The sequence below is a fragment of the Streptopelia decaocto genome (genome assembly GCF_964273445.1).
Source record: "Streptopelia decaocto genome assembly, chromosome: 3".
Lineage (NCBI taxonomy): Eukaryota > Metazoa > Chordata > Aves > Columbiformes > Columbidae > Streptopelia > Streptopelia decaocto.
In genome coordinates, this window is record NC_138656.1 from 110,743,867 (window position 1) to 110,757,866 (window position 14,000).

Genomic DNA, 14,000 nt, shown 5'->3' on the forward strand with positions numbered 1-14,000 from the left:
CTGCGGGGGAAAGCTCCTCGCCGGCTGCACGGCGCAGCCCGGAGCCCTGCCCCGGGTCCTCCGGGCGTGCGGAGACCGGCCCCGCTCACCTCTCAGCCCCGCCTGCCGCCTCACGGCCCTGTCCCGCCGCCGCCCAGCCCGGCTCCAGCCGCCCCGCCCGGCTCCAGCCGCCCCGATGTCCCTGCCCGGCTCTGTTCAACCCCGGTCACCAGCCCCGGTCCCCAGCCCCCGTTCCTGTCCCCGCCGCCGCCGCTCACTCCCCGCTCCCCCGCCTCCCCGCGCCCCGCCTCCCTCCCGCAGCACCCCGCCAATCGCGGCTCTCTCCGCCGGGGATGACCTCACTCTTTGCTTTCCCATTGGCCGGCTATATTAAGAAAGTCGCGAGCGCCTTTAAATAGCGGCGCCGGCCCGCAGCTTGCGGCAGTGGCGGCGCGGAGCGGGAGGAGTGGAGGTTGTGCTTCCCCTGCGAAGGGCTGAGCCGGGCGGGACCGGCGGCGCTTGCTGCGGCCGTAGAGCTCCCCTGAGGCGGGGGACGGAGTGCGCGGTGCCGGTGCGAGGAGAGAGGACAGCGCGCCCGCCTGCCTGCGCGGGCCCGGCTCGCCACGGTGCCCTGTGAGAAGCGAGAGGAAGGGGGAGGCGGCGGCCGCGGGGAGGAGGGCGCTGCCATCGTCCTGCTGCACGGCAAGGCCAGCTTGGCGAGCCTGGCCATGGCCGCCATCCGCAAGAAGCTGGTGGTGGTGGGGGACGGTGCCTGTGGTAAGACTTGCCTCCTCATCGTCTTCAGCAAGGATGAGTTCCCCGAGGTGTACGTGCCCACTGTCTTCGAGAACTACGTGGCTGACATCGAGGTGGACGGCAAACAGGTGGAGCTGGCCCTGTGGGACACGGCCGGCCAGGAGGACTATGACCGACTGCGACCCCTCTCCTACCCGGACACTGACGTGATCCTCATGTGCTTCTCTGTGGACAGCCCGGACTCGCTGGAGAACATCCCGGAGAAGTGGGTGCCTGAAGTTAAGCACTTCTGCCCCAACGTCCCCATCATCCTGGTGGCCAACAAGAAAGACCTGCGCAACGACGAGCATGTGCGCAACGAGCTGGCCCGCATGAAGCAGGAGCCGGTGCGCACCGAGGACGGCCGCGCCATGGCCATCCGCATCCAGGCCTACGACTACCTGGAGTGCTCGGCCAAGACCAAGGAGGGTGTCCGGGAGGTCTTCGAGACCGCCACCCGGGCAGCCTTGCAGAAGCGCTACGGCACCCAGAACGGCTGCATCAACTGCTGCAAAGTCCTATAGGGTGCGGCTGGAGCGCGGCGCTGGGCACAGCGCCTGGGTCACCCCTTGGCAGGCGGAGAGGAGCTGGGTTATGCACGCACACGGCATCTGCCTGTCCCCCCCGCTGGGGCTGGCGATGAATCGGGGTGGGGGCTAAGGGCGGGAGTGCGCTCCCTCAGCCCTGGCCAAAAGGGGTTGTGCTGGCTCAGCTGTGGGGACAGAGGGAGGGTGGGATTGCATGCCCTGAGTCTTGGGATTAAAGTGGGGAGAAGCCTTCTCCTGCCACCGGCCCCTGCGAGTTAATTGCGAACTCTCAACAACAAAAAAGCTGCTGAGGACTGGACTGAGCAAACATTGCAGCTGGTTCTTCCCCTTTGCCCACCACCTGCTGCTTCCAGCTCCCAGCCAGCCTCCTCTCTTTTGCAAGAGGAGAGCGGTGGAGCTGAGATGCTGGAAGGGACTTCTGCCTCCTGCCTGCATGTGCCTCCCCCCGGGCAGGTTGGGGAAGGGGCTGCACCCCTGGACTGCCCGCAGCACCCTCGCCTCTCCTGCAGATGTTTTGGCCTGAGCCTGACCTGCTGTGGAAGTTAGTGCCCTGAAGACTGAGACTGGGAGAGGAGGGTCATCCCAAGTGAAGTCTGTATATATCTTACCTTTTCTGTCTTGTGCAAACGGGGAGTAGTGCAGGGGGTGCTTATTTAAAGTGAGGTGGGGAGGGGGTGCCCAGCTGGGACTTGTGTTGTGCAAAGGAACTTTCCCTGAGTGACTAATGCCTGCTGGTAACATGAGCCTTGAACTGACTCCAGCTGCAGAAGCCACCAGACTGGGAAGTAAAGCTGACCTGCTCTGTCCTCCTTGCTGGACATCTCCTCATGGATGAGGCAGCATGAGCAAGGGGGAAGGGGATGATATTGCCATATTATGATCTTGGTGCCTGCTCCTTCCTTTAATGTTGTCTTCTGCAAGTATGTTGATTTGGGTTTATTTAAAAGTTTTATTTTAAAAAGAAATTTCTTTGCACAACTTGGTGGATTTTTTGGGTTTTTTTGAATTAAACACTCAATGCACTTGTCATCTGCATACAACGCTTTAGCATTGGAAGCATTCTTACTTGGTAACCTCATCTGGGTCTTGTTTTAAAATGTGACTTCAACACAAGATGAAATAAAACCACTGTCTCTGCCTTGGAAAAAAAAAGTGTGAAAGCGCTGTTCCTTATGCAGTGAGTACATCAGACATTAATACTAAGGGGCAATTTAAAGAATCTAGATTTATTTAAAACTTTATTTTCACAGGGCAGCAAACCCGGGTGAAAATAATCTTGTGTTTCTCTGGTTCAGAGAACAAATGTATCCATTTATGTTTGTTTACTTTTCTCCTTCCCTCAACAGTGGTACTGAGACTGTTTCTGATTTTGTTTTTAATAAACTGACATGGCAAAAACTGAGATGTACATGATGTTTACAAAAAAAATTATGAACTGTGTATGCAGTTTTTTATGTAAAGTATTAAAAGATTCTATGCTGACATTTGTGAGAGCGGTGTTGTGATTTACAGAGACTGTCCTCAGCTTGCAATAATACCCCAGGACGGTGTTGAACTCCAGCAGTTTGCCCACTGCCTGGTCCTGTTTGTGTTTTCTCCGCTGGCTGAATTACCTGTCTGGCAGCTTTCAGAGGAAGGGTGGCTGTACTTTCCTTTGGGGGAGCTGCTTTCTTTATTTGTCTGTACAGATGGCATGTGGAAGCACATTCGAAATTCGAGGTGGTGACTAATCCACTCTTGTTGCTGCTAAGCACAGAAGCCTCCATGCCTTGTGCAGGGTGAGTTTGGGCTCAGGCTCCTGATGCTCCTTCACCTGCTGCTTGTTGATGGCTGGAGTGAGGTTTGGGCTTATGTAGCAACAAAACAGGCAGAACACTGAAAAGCAGCACAGGCAATAGGGTGCTGCTGCTTTTTTTTTTTCCCCAAACAAAATATTTAGATTGAATCAGTTTTTATTAGCGACCTTTGTCTGAAGTGAATACTCAAGGTAGGGACAGGCTGCTGAATCAGAAGCAGGAGGCTACCCTTGCACTGCAAATGTCTCTTAAGGTACGTGGCTGGATTTTCTAATTGCTGGCCTGGTTAATTCCCATAGCAATGTAAGAAGCCTTGGCCTGTCCCCCATTCCCGGGGGTCCCCAGCAGATGCCATTGCTGGGCTCTGAGGATGCTCCCGGCCACTGACCAAGCGCCTGGGCAGGTGCAGGCAACCTGCTGCAAAATACATTGCATGTTATTTTGCTGAACGATAAGGTCTATGCCCAAAGTGCTGAAGTCTCCCTTTTTTTCCCCCCTGAAAAACTCCCCACAATACCTATAAGGGGAAATCTCAGGACAGTTTTATATTTTTGTAAATCCTCTCCACTCCTTTTGCAGAGATGCGAGAAAGGAGTCGAGGCTTTTGTTTTTTCTGGCCTATCTGCTGGGGTGTGCTGGATTGTTCAGAGATGTTAACAAACATCAAGGCAAGCAAAACACATTTAGCAGCTTGTTTGTTCGCAGAGGGCTCTGCCAGCCTCCGACTGAGAGCAACGGGGCTTTTTCAACAGATTAACATAGAAATAGCAGGCTTCTTATCTGACAACTGGAAAGCCCATTACAAATAGTGTGGAAAAACCTGGGTTTGCATTTTGAAGACTTCAAATACTAGAGTATGTGCTCAGCCCTTGCTGTGAGTTTGTTGTGTTGTTTCCCATGATCCTTAATGGAAGATAGTAGCATTTTCAGTTAGACAATTTAGCCAGGATTTCCTAAAAGGTACCCCAGGCCCCATGTTTTGGATTCCTTGGTCTCCAAGGATTTTTCCTGACACTCAAAAGATGAGTTTCTCTTCAATTTGAGAATACTAAAATAACTTTTTTGGTACTAAAATATCTTTTGAAAAAAATCCAATGTTTAAAGGGCCACGGGTAAAGATCTCACTCTTGCGCAGACACTCAGAAGGCCGGTTCTGTGCAGTGCCAGCAGGTGATGTTAAAATCAGCATTGGAAACTTTTCCTTAAACTGATTGCAATAGCTGCAAAACTTACAAATTCTGTTACACTGCAGCAATACTAATCTTCCTAAAGCCCCAAAGGAGAAAGCATTAATATTTGTATTTTAAACATTGGGAAATGTGTTAGCATTGCACCCCCGCATAATTAACTATACCAATATTTTCCACTAAGGTGCTTGGAAGGTAATTACATTCATTATTTCCAGTTGGACCTTTGCCCAAGTCAGGGCTACAGCATCTGGCCCAAGGGGGAAAAAACTGTAAGAAAACACATTTCAGTTTTAACTGAGCGTGACCTTTCTCTGCTACTTGTGAAGCTGTGAGTAAGCCGACAGAGTGAGATCACTCGTCGGGGTCAGACAGTGGGATCAGAGCCATTTTGCTCTGTGCCTCATTGCGTGTTAGCGTCACCACTTTGGTGGAGGGGGACATGACTTAGTGGCTTGTCCCACCCTCCTTGACTCAGCTGTGCCGAGGCCACACCAGCTGTGGTGTGAGGATGTCACACTGAGCAACTCCACCCCACCACCGCATCTGCCCCACTTTAATGTGCCTGCCCCATTCGCCCCTGCAGGTCTAAAGAACTGTCTGCAGGTCTGGCTAACCCGGTCTGTGTGTGAAGGTACAGATGCTCCAGGTCAGCAGCTCAAAGCCTTCTTCACGGATAGGCAGCCAGCAGAAATGGTGGCGTGGAGGGAGCTGATAAGCACCTACTTCAAGGAAGCTTTTGAAGAGAGGCTTTAGATCAATTGCTGGAGGAGTCTCTCTGAAACCTTGTGGAACTCCTTCTGGACATCTTTAGATGCCAAGTCCAAGGGAAGGAAGGATTTCAGCTCACCTCAGCAGTCTCAAAGTTATGTATCTCATGTAAGATAATTGTCCAAGGTCCCTTTACCATCAGCAGGCAGAAACAGGCAGCTCCAGGGGACCTCTCTCCACTGCCAGAGAAGGGACATCCTCTCCCTCCGGAAGGGCTTGCAGGTGGAGCCGTGTAATACAGGCTTTGCCAACACCACCCGCTCACCTTCCACCAGCCTGGCTCACAGCCCTGCAGGTCTATTCCCACTGGGAGCTTTCATGCCATTTTACCTGGCTAAAAAGGAGGTGTCCAGGCTACACACGCTGTTTCCATGTCCTGGTCAGTTGGCAGGAAGAGCAGTGTTGGGTCCCATGTTTGGCTGGGCACATCCAGGTGCTCCTGCAGGGATGCAGAGGTTTCTCTGCTGGGCTGGTGGGCTGGGCTGGATCAGTGGGGGCTCATCCAGCACCGGTGCTGGCATCAGGCTGGGGCAGGGAGGTGTTTCCAAATTCCTGTCTCCAGCCCTTTGAATGCAGAAGAGGATGAATGGTCTAAAAGCAATGGGATTAAGCGTTTAGGGCAGAGAGGGTAAGCAACTCCAGAGAGGACAGATTAGGGTGAGATAGTTCATGAGAAAGGTTTTAGCCTCAACATCATCACACCTAGGATCTGGAGACCATGTGTATGTACCTGTGTGAACTACATGAGAGACACTGGAACAGCTGCCCAGAGAAGCTGTGGATGCCCCGTCCCTGGAAGTGTTCAAGGACTGGTTGGATGGAGCTTTGAGCAACTTGGTCTAGTGAAAGATGCCCCTGCCTGTGGTAAGGGGCTTGCACTAGATGATCTTTGGAATTCCCTTTCAATCCAAATCATTATGTGATTCTGTGTCTTTAAGATTTGAGTAGCCTGATGTAATGAATGAACAATTTTTTCAGGAAGGGAATGAGTTGCTCTTCCTTCTTCTCCCCCACCCCACTGAATTTTTCCAAGTTCATGCTGAGAGCAAAGAGTTGTCTTCAAGTTTACTCCCAGTGACAATGGGAAGCTACAGTCTGTGATAAGCGACAGCCAGGTACGTTAAGTTTTGTGGCCAGACCCTCATGCCCTATGCAGAAGGACAAACCTCACTCCAGTTCTCCAGAGGGTCCATGAAGCGAGAGGCTTTGCGGTTACCTCTAAGAGGTGCCTATATGTGTCAGCAGCGTATTATCCATCCATAATTCAGCAGCAAGCAGAATAACAGCTATGGGCATAGCTGCTTTTCTTACATGATTGAAACACCAAACTCACGCTAAAAGGTGGGATGTAGGAGTGGGGGGGGAAAACTGGAGGCATTGGTGTGATACGTATACTGAACTGGAGCGGCATAGCAGGACAGGCGCCTACAACATGTATTAAATGTGTGAGTACATTTCTGCCTTGTCTGCTGGTCTGTGCGGTTTTTGTGTGTGTGCTAATCTTGCTTCCAAGTAAAGGGGACCAGTGGGTGGGATTTTGCCCTAAATGCTTAATTCCATTGCTTTTAGGCCATTCATCCTCTTCTGCATTCAAAGGGCTGGAGATAGGAATTTGGAAACACAGTGCATTTCCTGGTGGGCTCATTTGCATGATAATGTCCCCTTCCCTCCAGCAAGGGAAGAGTGGTGGCAGCTCGGAGCCACCGAGGGCTCCAGGGAGGTGGGGACCGAGGGGCTGGCAGGGGACAGCCCTGGAAAAGCCTTTTCTCCTGCTCCTGAGCTTCTGTGCAGTAGGTGTGGTTTTTTTTATAAAAAATATATATGACACTAAAGTCCTTGCTCAGTGGGGCTCTTCCCTCTGACCTCAGCAGAACAAGCAGAATCGGGTCCTGCTTTGCAGGATTCTCTGGGGTTTGATGGCCGCAGTCTGGCCCTTCCTGGTGACAGCTGATTTTTCTCTGCCCATGAGAGCAGGGTGAGTTTTAGACCAGGGCTTTTCACAATGTATGTGCATAGTTAGATGTAGTCACACTATCTGTGTAAAAATCAAAAAAGATGAAAATCCAGCCTTCTGCATTCGAGATTCTTACAGCAGTAACTGGGTGCTTTGTACTTTCAGCTTCCTCATCCCTGAAGATAACAAGGAACATCACTGCCTGCCGTGCAAGCGTAGCTGAATGTCAGTGGTAGAAATTATACAGCCACCTTGAAAGATGAATATATACATATTCATACATATATATATATATATACACACACACACACATATATATATTTAATCCTGGGGGAAAAATAATCTGTATGTTTTGGACTTAAACCAACCATGCCCTCATGAGCATCTAGAAGGAACTCCATGTTTCACGCTACTCTAAAAGTACTCATAATTTCTTTTGATTTTTCTCTGACAGTCAGGTGGGATGAACAATAAGGCTGCCAACATTTAGAGGACCAAGGAGAATGGACCAGAGGGAGCCTGTGTCAAACCAGCCTTGTACCAACCTGTGTCCGCATGGTGAGACGATGGGCAGGAGGATGCATGTCAGTCCCATGTTTGCTCTTATCAAAGCATTCCCAAACAGGGTGCCCTTCAGCTAGGGACAGAAAGGAGCTCAGTTCTTCCTGATGGAAATAGGACACTTTGCATTGATGGCGATTTCTGCATTTCACTCAAAACACTCTTAAGGATTTACAAGAACGAGATGCTGGCATGACAAAGACACACTAGGTAAAATGGTAACAAGGGAAGCAAATCGTAGTAATTACCTTGCAGCTAGGAATTTAGCAAAGGTGTGCCTAATGCTTGGGCTGCTTGCTAACAGCTCGCCTGGGCTCCCACACACCGGTGGCCTCTTCTCTTGGGTGGCCTCACTGATTTAACACTGTCGTGTGAAATTCAGAGCAGCAGTTCTCAGCCTGTATTTAGCAGGGAAGATTTCAGACTGGAAGAAGATCTTTGGTGCCTGAAGGCTTCTCTGTATTTTCTAGCTGTACCATAATCTAGCTGTTTAATAAAAAGCCATTCCTTCTCTGCACATCTGCACATTCTTCATCCAAGAATGTTCCTGATTCTTCCTCGTGCTAGGGAAGCAGCTAAGGATGACAGGATGCTTCACCTGGATGCTTAGACTGACATGCATATGGCAGTGGTACTATGTATTATGAGACAGTCTTTCAGTACTTAAAAGATGATAATAAATATAATATAATATAATATAATATAATATAATATAATATAATATAATATAATATAATATAATATAATATAATATAATATAATATAATATAATATAAACAGATGGGGACAGACTTTTTAGGAGGGCCTGTTGTAACAAGACAAGGGGTGATGGTCTTAAACTAAAAGAGGGGAGATTCATGCCAGACATGAGGAAGGAATTTTTTGCAATGAGGGTGGTAAAACACTGGCCCAGGTTGCCCAGAGAAGTGCTAAATGCCCCATCCCTAGAGACATTCAAAGCCAAGCTGGACAAGGCTCTGACCTAGTTGAAGATGTCCCTGCAAGGGGTTGGACTAGATGAGCTTTGAAGGTCCCTTCCAACCCAAAATATTCCATGATTCTGTAATTGTATGGCTGTTGTTGCACTGGTGAGATTCCCTGTGCGATTAGGAGCAACACTGCCCTTTTGCAGTCCCGTCCCAGTAGGAGTGTCCATGGAGCGAGCTGTGCCAGCAGGATGAGGACCGGACAGTGGAAACACCAGGACGCTCCTCCGCACGCAGCAGCCGGCTGGCCAGGAGCGATGATTAAACTGGAGACACAGATCAAGCTGCAGTGGCTGAAATTTCACTGCAAAAGTTTCTCGTTTCTCATTTTGCTCCTTTGATCCATTGCAAAAAGGATCAAGTTTCAGGGAAAAATCAGCCAGAACAAGCCACAGAGGGCTAGAATTACTGGCACGCAAAGAAGCAGGGCGAGACAAGATAGGTTTCAGGCTGCAGCCGGTCCTTACTCAACCAAAGCTTGAGCTCAGGACTGAGGGCCACATCAGCTGCTCTTATTGTTAGAAACAAATGTTTAAAATTAAAAGTGATTGTTTCTCAGTCATTCCCAGATGGCTATTTCATAAAGTAGTCACACACCGGTCTCAGAACTTGCAGCTCTTTCACTGTCAGAACATGCTAATTTTGTACATGAATGGTTTTAATAAACCCAAGAAAAATATGCATTCTTACATGTTAATTTTGCAAGGCAATCCAGTGGCCATGCTTTAAAAATTAACAACACCAGCTTCTCAAACATACTACCAACAAACTGAGGCAAATTCAAGCAAAGGTGGCGAAAAGATCACTTTCTTCTCCAGGAACACTTGTTAGATGATGTATTAATTTGAGTATTTATGGAATTGTAATAATATTGCCCTTACAGCCGGTGTCTGCTATTGTTGTTGGACAGATACAACCTAATAATATTTTAAGTCTTTGTCCACCCAGAGTAAAGCCTGGGTGCATTTGAGACCGTCTGTAATGTGTATTTCTGGGCAAGAGAGCTGTTGCAAATAGGGTGATCGAGGTGTCTCAGCAACACTGTAGATAACATAAATGGGTGATATTTTTCTGGACAAAAGGCAGGTCCGCAAAATCCTATGCAAATAGCTGTGTTAATGGCATTTCATGCATAATATCAGCAGGATTTAAATTTTCCAGGATTTGTGACTTTCATGACCGTTCTGCAGAATTTCCCGACATCTCTCATTAGCCTTTTTTATATTTTAAACAACTCGGATTAGACAACTCCTGTTGTGCTTTAAAATGATCCAATAAAAATAATTTAAAAAAAAATCCAAACAACCCACAAAACCCAGCAGTTCTCAAGAAATCATTAGATGTTTTCAGCAAAAATCTCCCGGTGTGACAGGCATCACATCATCACTGAGTCCTGGCTACCCTGGTGTTCTGGGACCGATTCCCAGCAAGCTGAATCCCTTGGCTAAGGGTTGCAGATCCTAGAAAGTAGCAGTCCTGCTTTTTCTAATGATGCTTCATTTGCTGAGGGGTTTGTTAACCCCTTCCCTTCCTTGTGACCCAAAGCTCCTATACTGAGACGGTGGGCTGTGTCTCTGGGGAGCAGAGCACTGAATAGCAAAGCCCAGCCCGTGGTTAGAGCCAGGGTGGTTGTTGTTCTTTTTTCTTTGCTGGGTGTGTTATTTGCCACCCAGCAGAGGCTGGATCAACCAGAAGCTGCCTGTGAATTCAGAAGAAACTCACACCAGTATTTCACCTGAACTAAGGTCAATGGTAGCCCACTCTTGGACCAGTTGCCCTCCTGAGGTCCTCCCAACCTAAATTACACTGGTTCTGTACATCGAGGGTTAGCTGTCACTCACAAAGTTGGGAGGGGGTCAGGCTTGTCTTTCACCTGTTATTCCCTGGGTAGGCCTGTGTTCATGTATCATTCCTCTTTGAGGGACAGCTTTGATGTCATGGTGACTGTCCTACCCACCACGCTACAGCTTATGCAGGTAGTCACCAAGCCCACATGATCAAAAGTGACGTCTTTCCATCCTGCTAAACTCTGAGGGCATTATTTAAATTGAGGGATGATAAGTGAGTTTCACAGGTGAAACAAGGACCAAAGTATCCAGTCCTCACGCACGTGGGACAGGAGATGAGTGAACTGAGGTGTTAGTGCGGAGCAGAGGACCTTCACCCAGCTTGGTCAGTACACTGATCAGGGTTTCTCCAGACCTGCAGCTGTGTCCTGCACTGGGAGGACATTTCCTTACTGACTGTTGGGATTTGAAACTGAGATGGTTCCACAGCATATGCTCTTGCACCTATTTCTATACAGCTCTTCCAAGGACCTCATGTGCTTCCGTGTCACAACAGGCAGCATTTGCAGGAGAGGTGAAGCAGGAAGGCCCATGTCTATGGCTGGAGCCTCTTCCACAGCCCGTGCAGCTGACAGCGCCCTGCCAGTGGTCAGGGACACACCGAGTTGCTCAGAGCCCTCACAGCAGGCAGCAGCGTGTCCATTTCAGAGAAAGGACACGAGCTGGTGAGGGGTCTGGAGCACAAGTGTGATGAGGAGCGGCTGAGGGAACTGGGGCTGTTTATCCTGGAGAAAAGGAGGCTGAGGGGAAACCTTATCACTGTCTACAACTACCTGAAAGGAGGTTGTAGCATGGAGGGGGTTGGTCTCTTCTCGCAATAATAAGTGATAGGATGAGAGGAAATGGCCTCAAGTCACACCAGGGAAGGTTCAGATTGGATCTTGGGAACAATTTCATCACATAAAAGGTTGTCAAGCATTGGAACAGGCTGCCCAGGGAAGTGGTGGAGTCACCATCCCTGGAGGTGTTTAAAAGACAAGTAGATGAGGTTCTTAGGGACATGGTTCAGTGCCAGTGTTAGGTTTATGGTTGGACTCGATGATCTTGAGGGCCTTTTCCAACAAAAATGATTGTATAATTCTATGATTTCTGGTGTAAGCAGAGCCTGGGTGACTTCCCATTACCAATGTGTAAATACAGCTTTGATTGCTGACAAACTGAGATGCGCTGCACGATGCTTTCGTCTTCTGGATGGAAGACAAACACCCAGCAAAATCTCACTTGATTGCTGCTTTGCCAGGTAATATTGTTTTCCTCACGTTTTCCCTGCACAACACACAGTGCTGACAGCATCACAAGTGTCTGGACGGGGATCCATGTGTTCAAGCTGCATCTCCCATTCCCTGGGAAGGATGGGATCAGGCAGGCTAATGGCCATTCAGCAGACATGGAGGCCGGGACTGCCCCCAGCCCGGCAGCCCCTTCCCATCCTGCCACGGCTGACCCCGGTGTCCCAGGCGCTGCCCCTTTGCAGGGGCATTCACGGGCAGTGCTGCACCCGAGAGCCCCAGTCCTGGCTGCAGACCCTGGCTGGATCCTGACCGGGGTATCTGTGTGCTCTCTCCACCTGTGATTTTTCCCCTATTATCAAATACCCTGTGATTTTCCCATATTATCAAAATCTCTCTGGAAGTCAGTCCGATTTTAATATTTTTCTTCCCTGATCTCTCCTTCTCGCATCAGAAAGCTACTCAGAGCATCACCTCCCTGCATTTTAGTCTGATCTCCAGCTTGTTTCTTGCTAAGTGATGCCCATTTATTAATATGCCAAAATTAATGAAGCTTTTCCCTGGAATAGGAAAACCATATTGCTAAATTACTGCATACATATATTTCCTGTCTGTACAAACCAAGAGGAGCTGTTGGATCAAATCAGTCCTTAATTGGGAAGCATTTAAGACTCCGTGCTGAGAAGGTTGTGCTGGTCACTGGGATTTGTGTCTTGCTTGTGCACTTCCCAGTCATTCCTGTCTGATCCTGACTGTTGTCCCTCAGCCCACTCTTCATAAAGGAGTCTGATTTTTTTCAGAGAGAAGGTAAATGTCCTTTGTCCTGGCAAGCACCTTGTTTTGATCTGTTCGTAAATGTTCTTAGAAGAACTGGGGCTTGATGGATGGTCCCTCCTTGAGAGATGGAAAGTTTTCAGCTGGACCTCTCCTATGGAGATGTTTCAATCTCTGTTTTTCCCCTGAGCATCTCTAGGGGAAATTCATCATCCCTGTGGTGCAGCAGCATGTGTACCACAATTCCCAGTGTAAGTACGAGCAAGGAAGGACTATGAATTTTGATTGCTGCCCCCAGCCTTTCTTTTGGCTTTGCACAGAACCATCTTACCTGCATTTGACACAGCTTTTGTCACAGGGAACAGTACAGACACAAATAAAGCACAGTGCCCCACCACCAGGAAAGGCAACCAGGCTCAGCCACAGTTTTGGGGGACAACTGAGGTGTCTGCAGCACAGCAAGCCCAAACCAGAAGTAGGGAAGCTGAGGGGGAGCTGAGTCACTGCCAATGCTCATGCTTTGCCCGTTTTTGTGGCCAAAACAACTGATTTTATTTCCCATAGCTGTCAGTCAATGGAAAGCAGCTTTGTTTTTCTGCTTTAAACAAGGGAAAACAGCAGTGAAAGCCTCCAACTGCCTATTAGTGATTAGCACTGATGGAGCTAGACTGCCTGCAGAACATTTATTCCTCCTACACCCTCAGTAGCTCAGCTTCATACTGCGAGATCAACACATTATTCTTACAAAACTGTGCCGTCAAGCCCGAGGTGTGTGTCCTCTCCCCGTTCAGGCTGTAGTCACTGGTGTAATGAAGAGATGAAGAGATGCTTCCTAGATGAGTTCATGGATTACGTGTGTGTAGAGCACTGCTTGCTTTTCAAGCTTGCTCAATGGTTCAATCAGCCTGGAAACAGTTTGTATGAGCTTTATTATTATTATTATTATTTTTATATATATATTTTTTTCAGCAGAGGGAAATATTCATCCCCTCCCAAGCCGGCAGTACTCTTCCCAGGCTGGGGAGGATTATCGAGCACTGCTGGGCCTGCAGCGAGCAGCCGGTGTGGAGGGGATATGGAGAGTGCCCTCCCTTCACATCAAGCACGTGGCATGCCTGACAAAATCCCAAACCACCTGATAACTGGGTAAGAAATGCCACCTCTATCTGCATCTCTGCACAGCTCTTATCTGGCCTCAGACAATAACTGCACCATGTTTGTCCCTCACTAGCGTCATTTTTTTACGGCTGAGGAAACTCTCAGCTCTCCCTCTTCATATCTTCTCCCTTGTAGATAAGAAGTAAATGAGGTCGAGGAGGTTCCAGGGGCACCTGCCTCTCCTCATGTTCATTTATAGCTGACTCACAAAGGATTTTTTTTCCCCTCTCAGTATTTCTTCCCCTCCTTTTGATGGCCAAGTGCCTGCTGTTTAGAAGACCCAGAAAATGTGAGGCAAAGGAGATACCACCATGGCATCAAGTGAACAGCCTGAAAGGTGTTGGACTTGTGTCTGTCCACCTGATACTTACATGTGTTGTCACCCTGACTGCTTTTCTTCCTTTCAGACTCTTTA

General features: G+C 48.8%; 1 protein-coding gene across 1 annotated transcript; it reads left to right on the forward strand.

The window, feature by feature from the left end:
• The first annotated feature begins 411 nt into the window (after positions 1-411).
• On the forward strand, positions 412-2,806 carry RHOB (ras homolog family member B). Its single transcript, XM_082048469.1, has one exon. It carries the CDS (start codon positions 708-710, stop codon positions 1,296-1,298), a length of 591 nt encoding a protein of 196 aa, XP_081904595.1. The 5' UTR covers positions 412-707; the 3' UTR covers positions 1,299-2,806.
• The last annotated feature ends 11,194 nt before the right edge of the window (positions 2,807-14,000 follow it).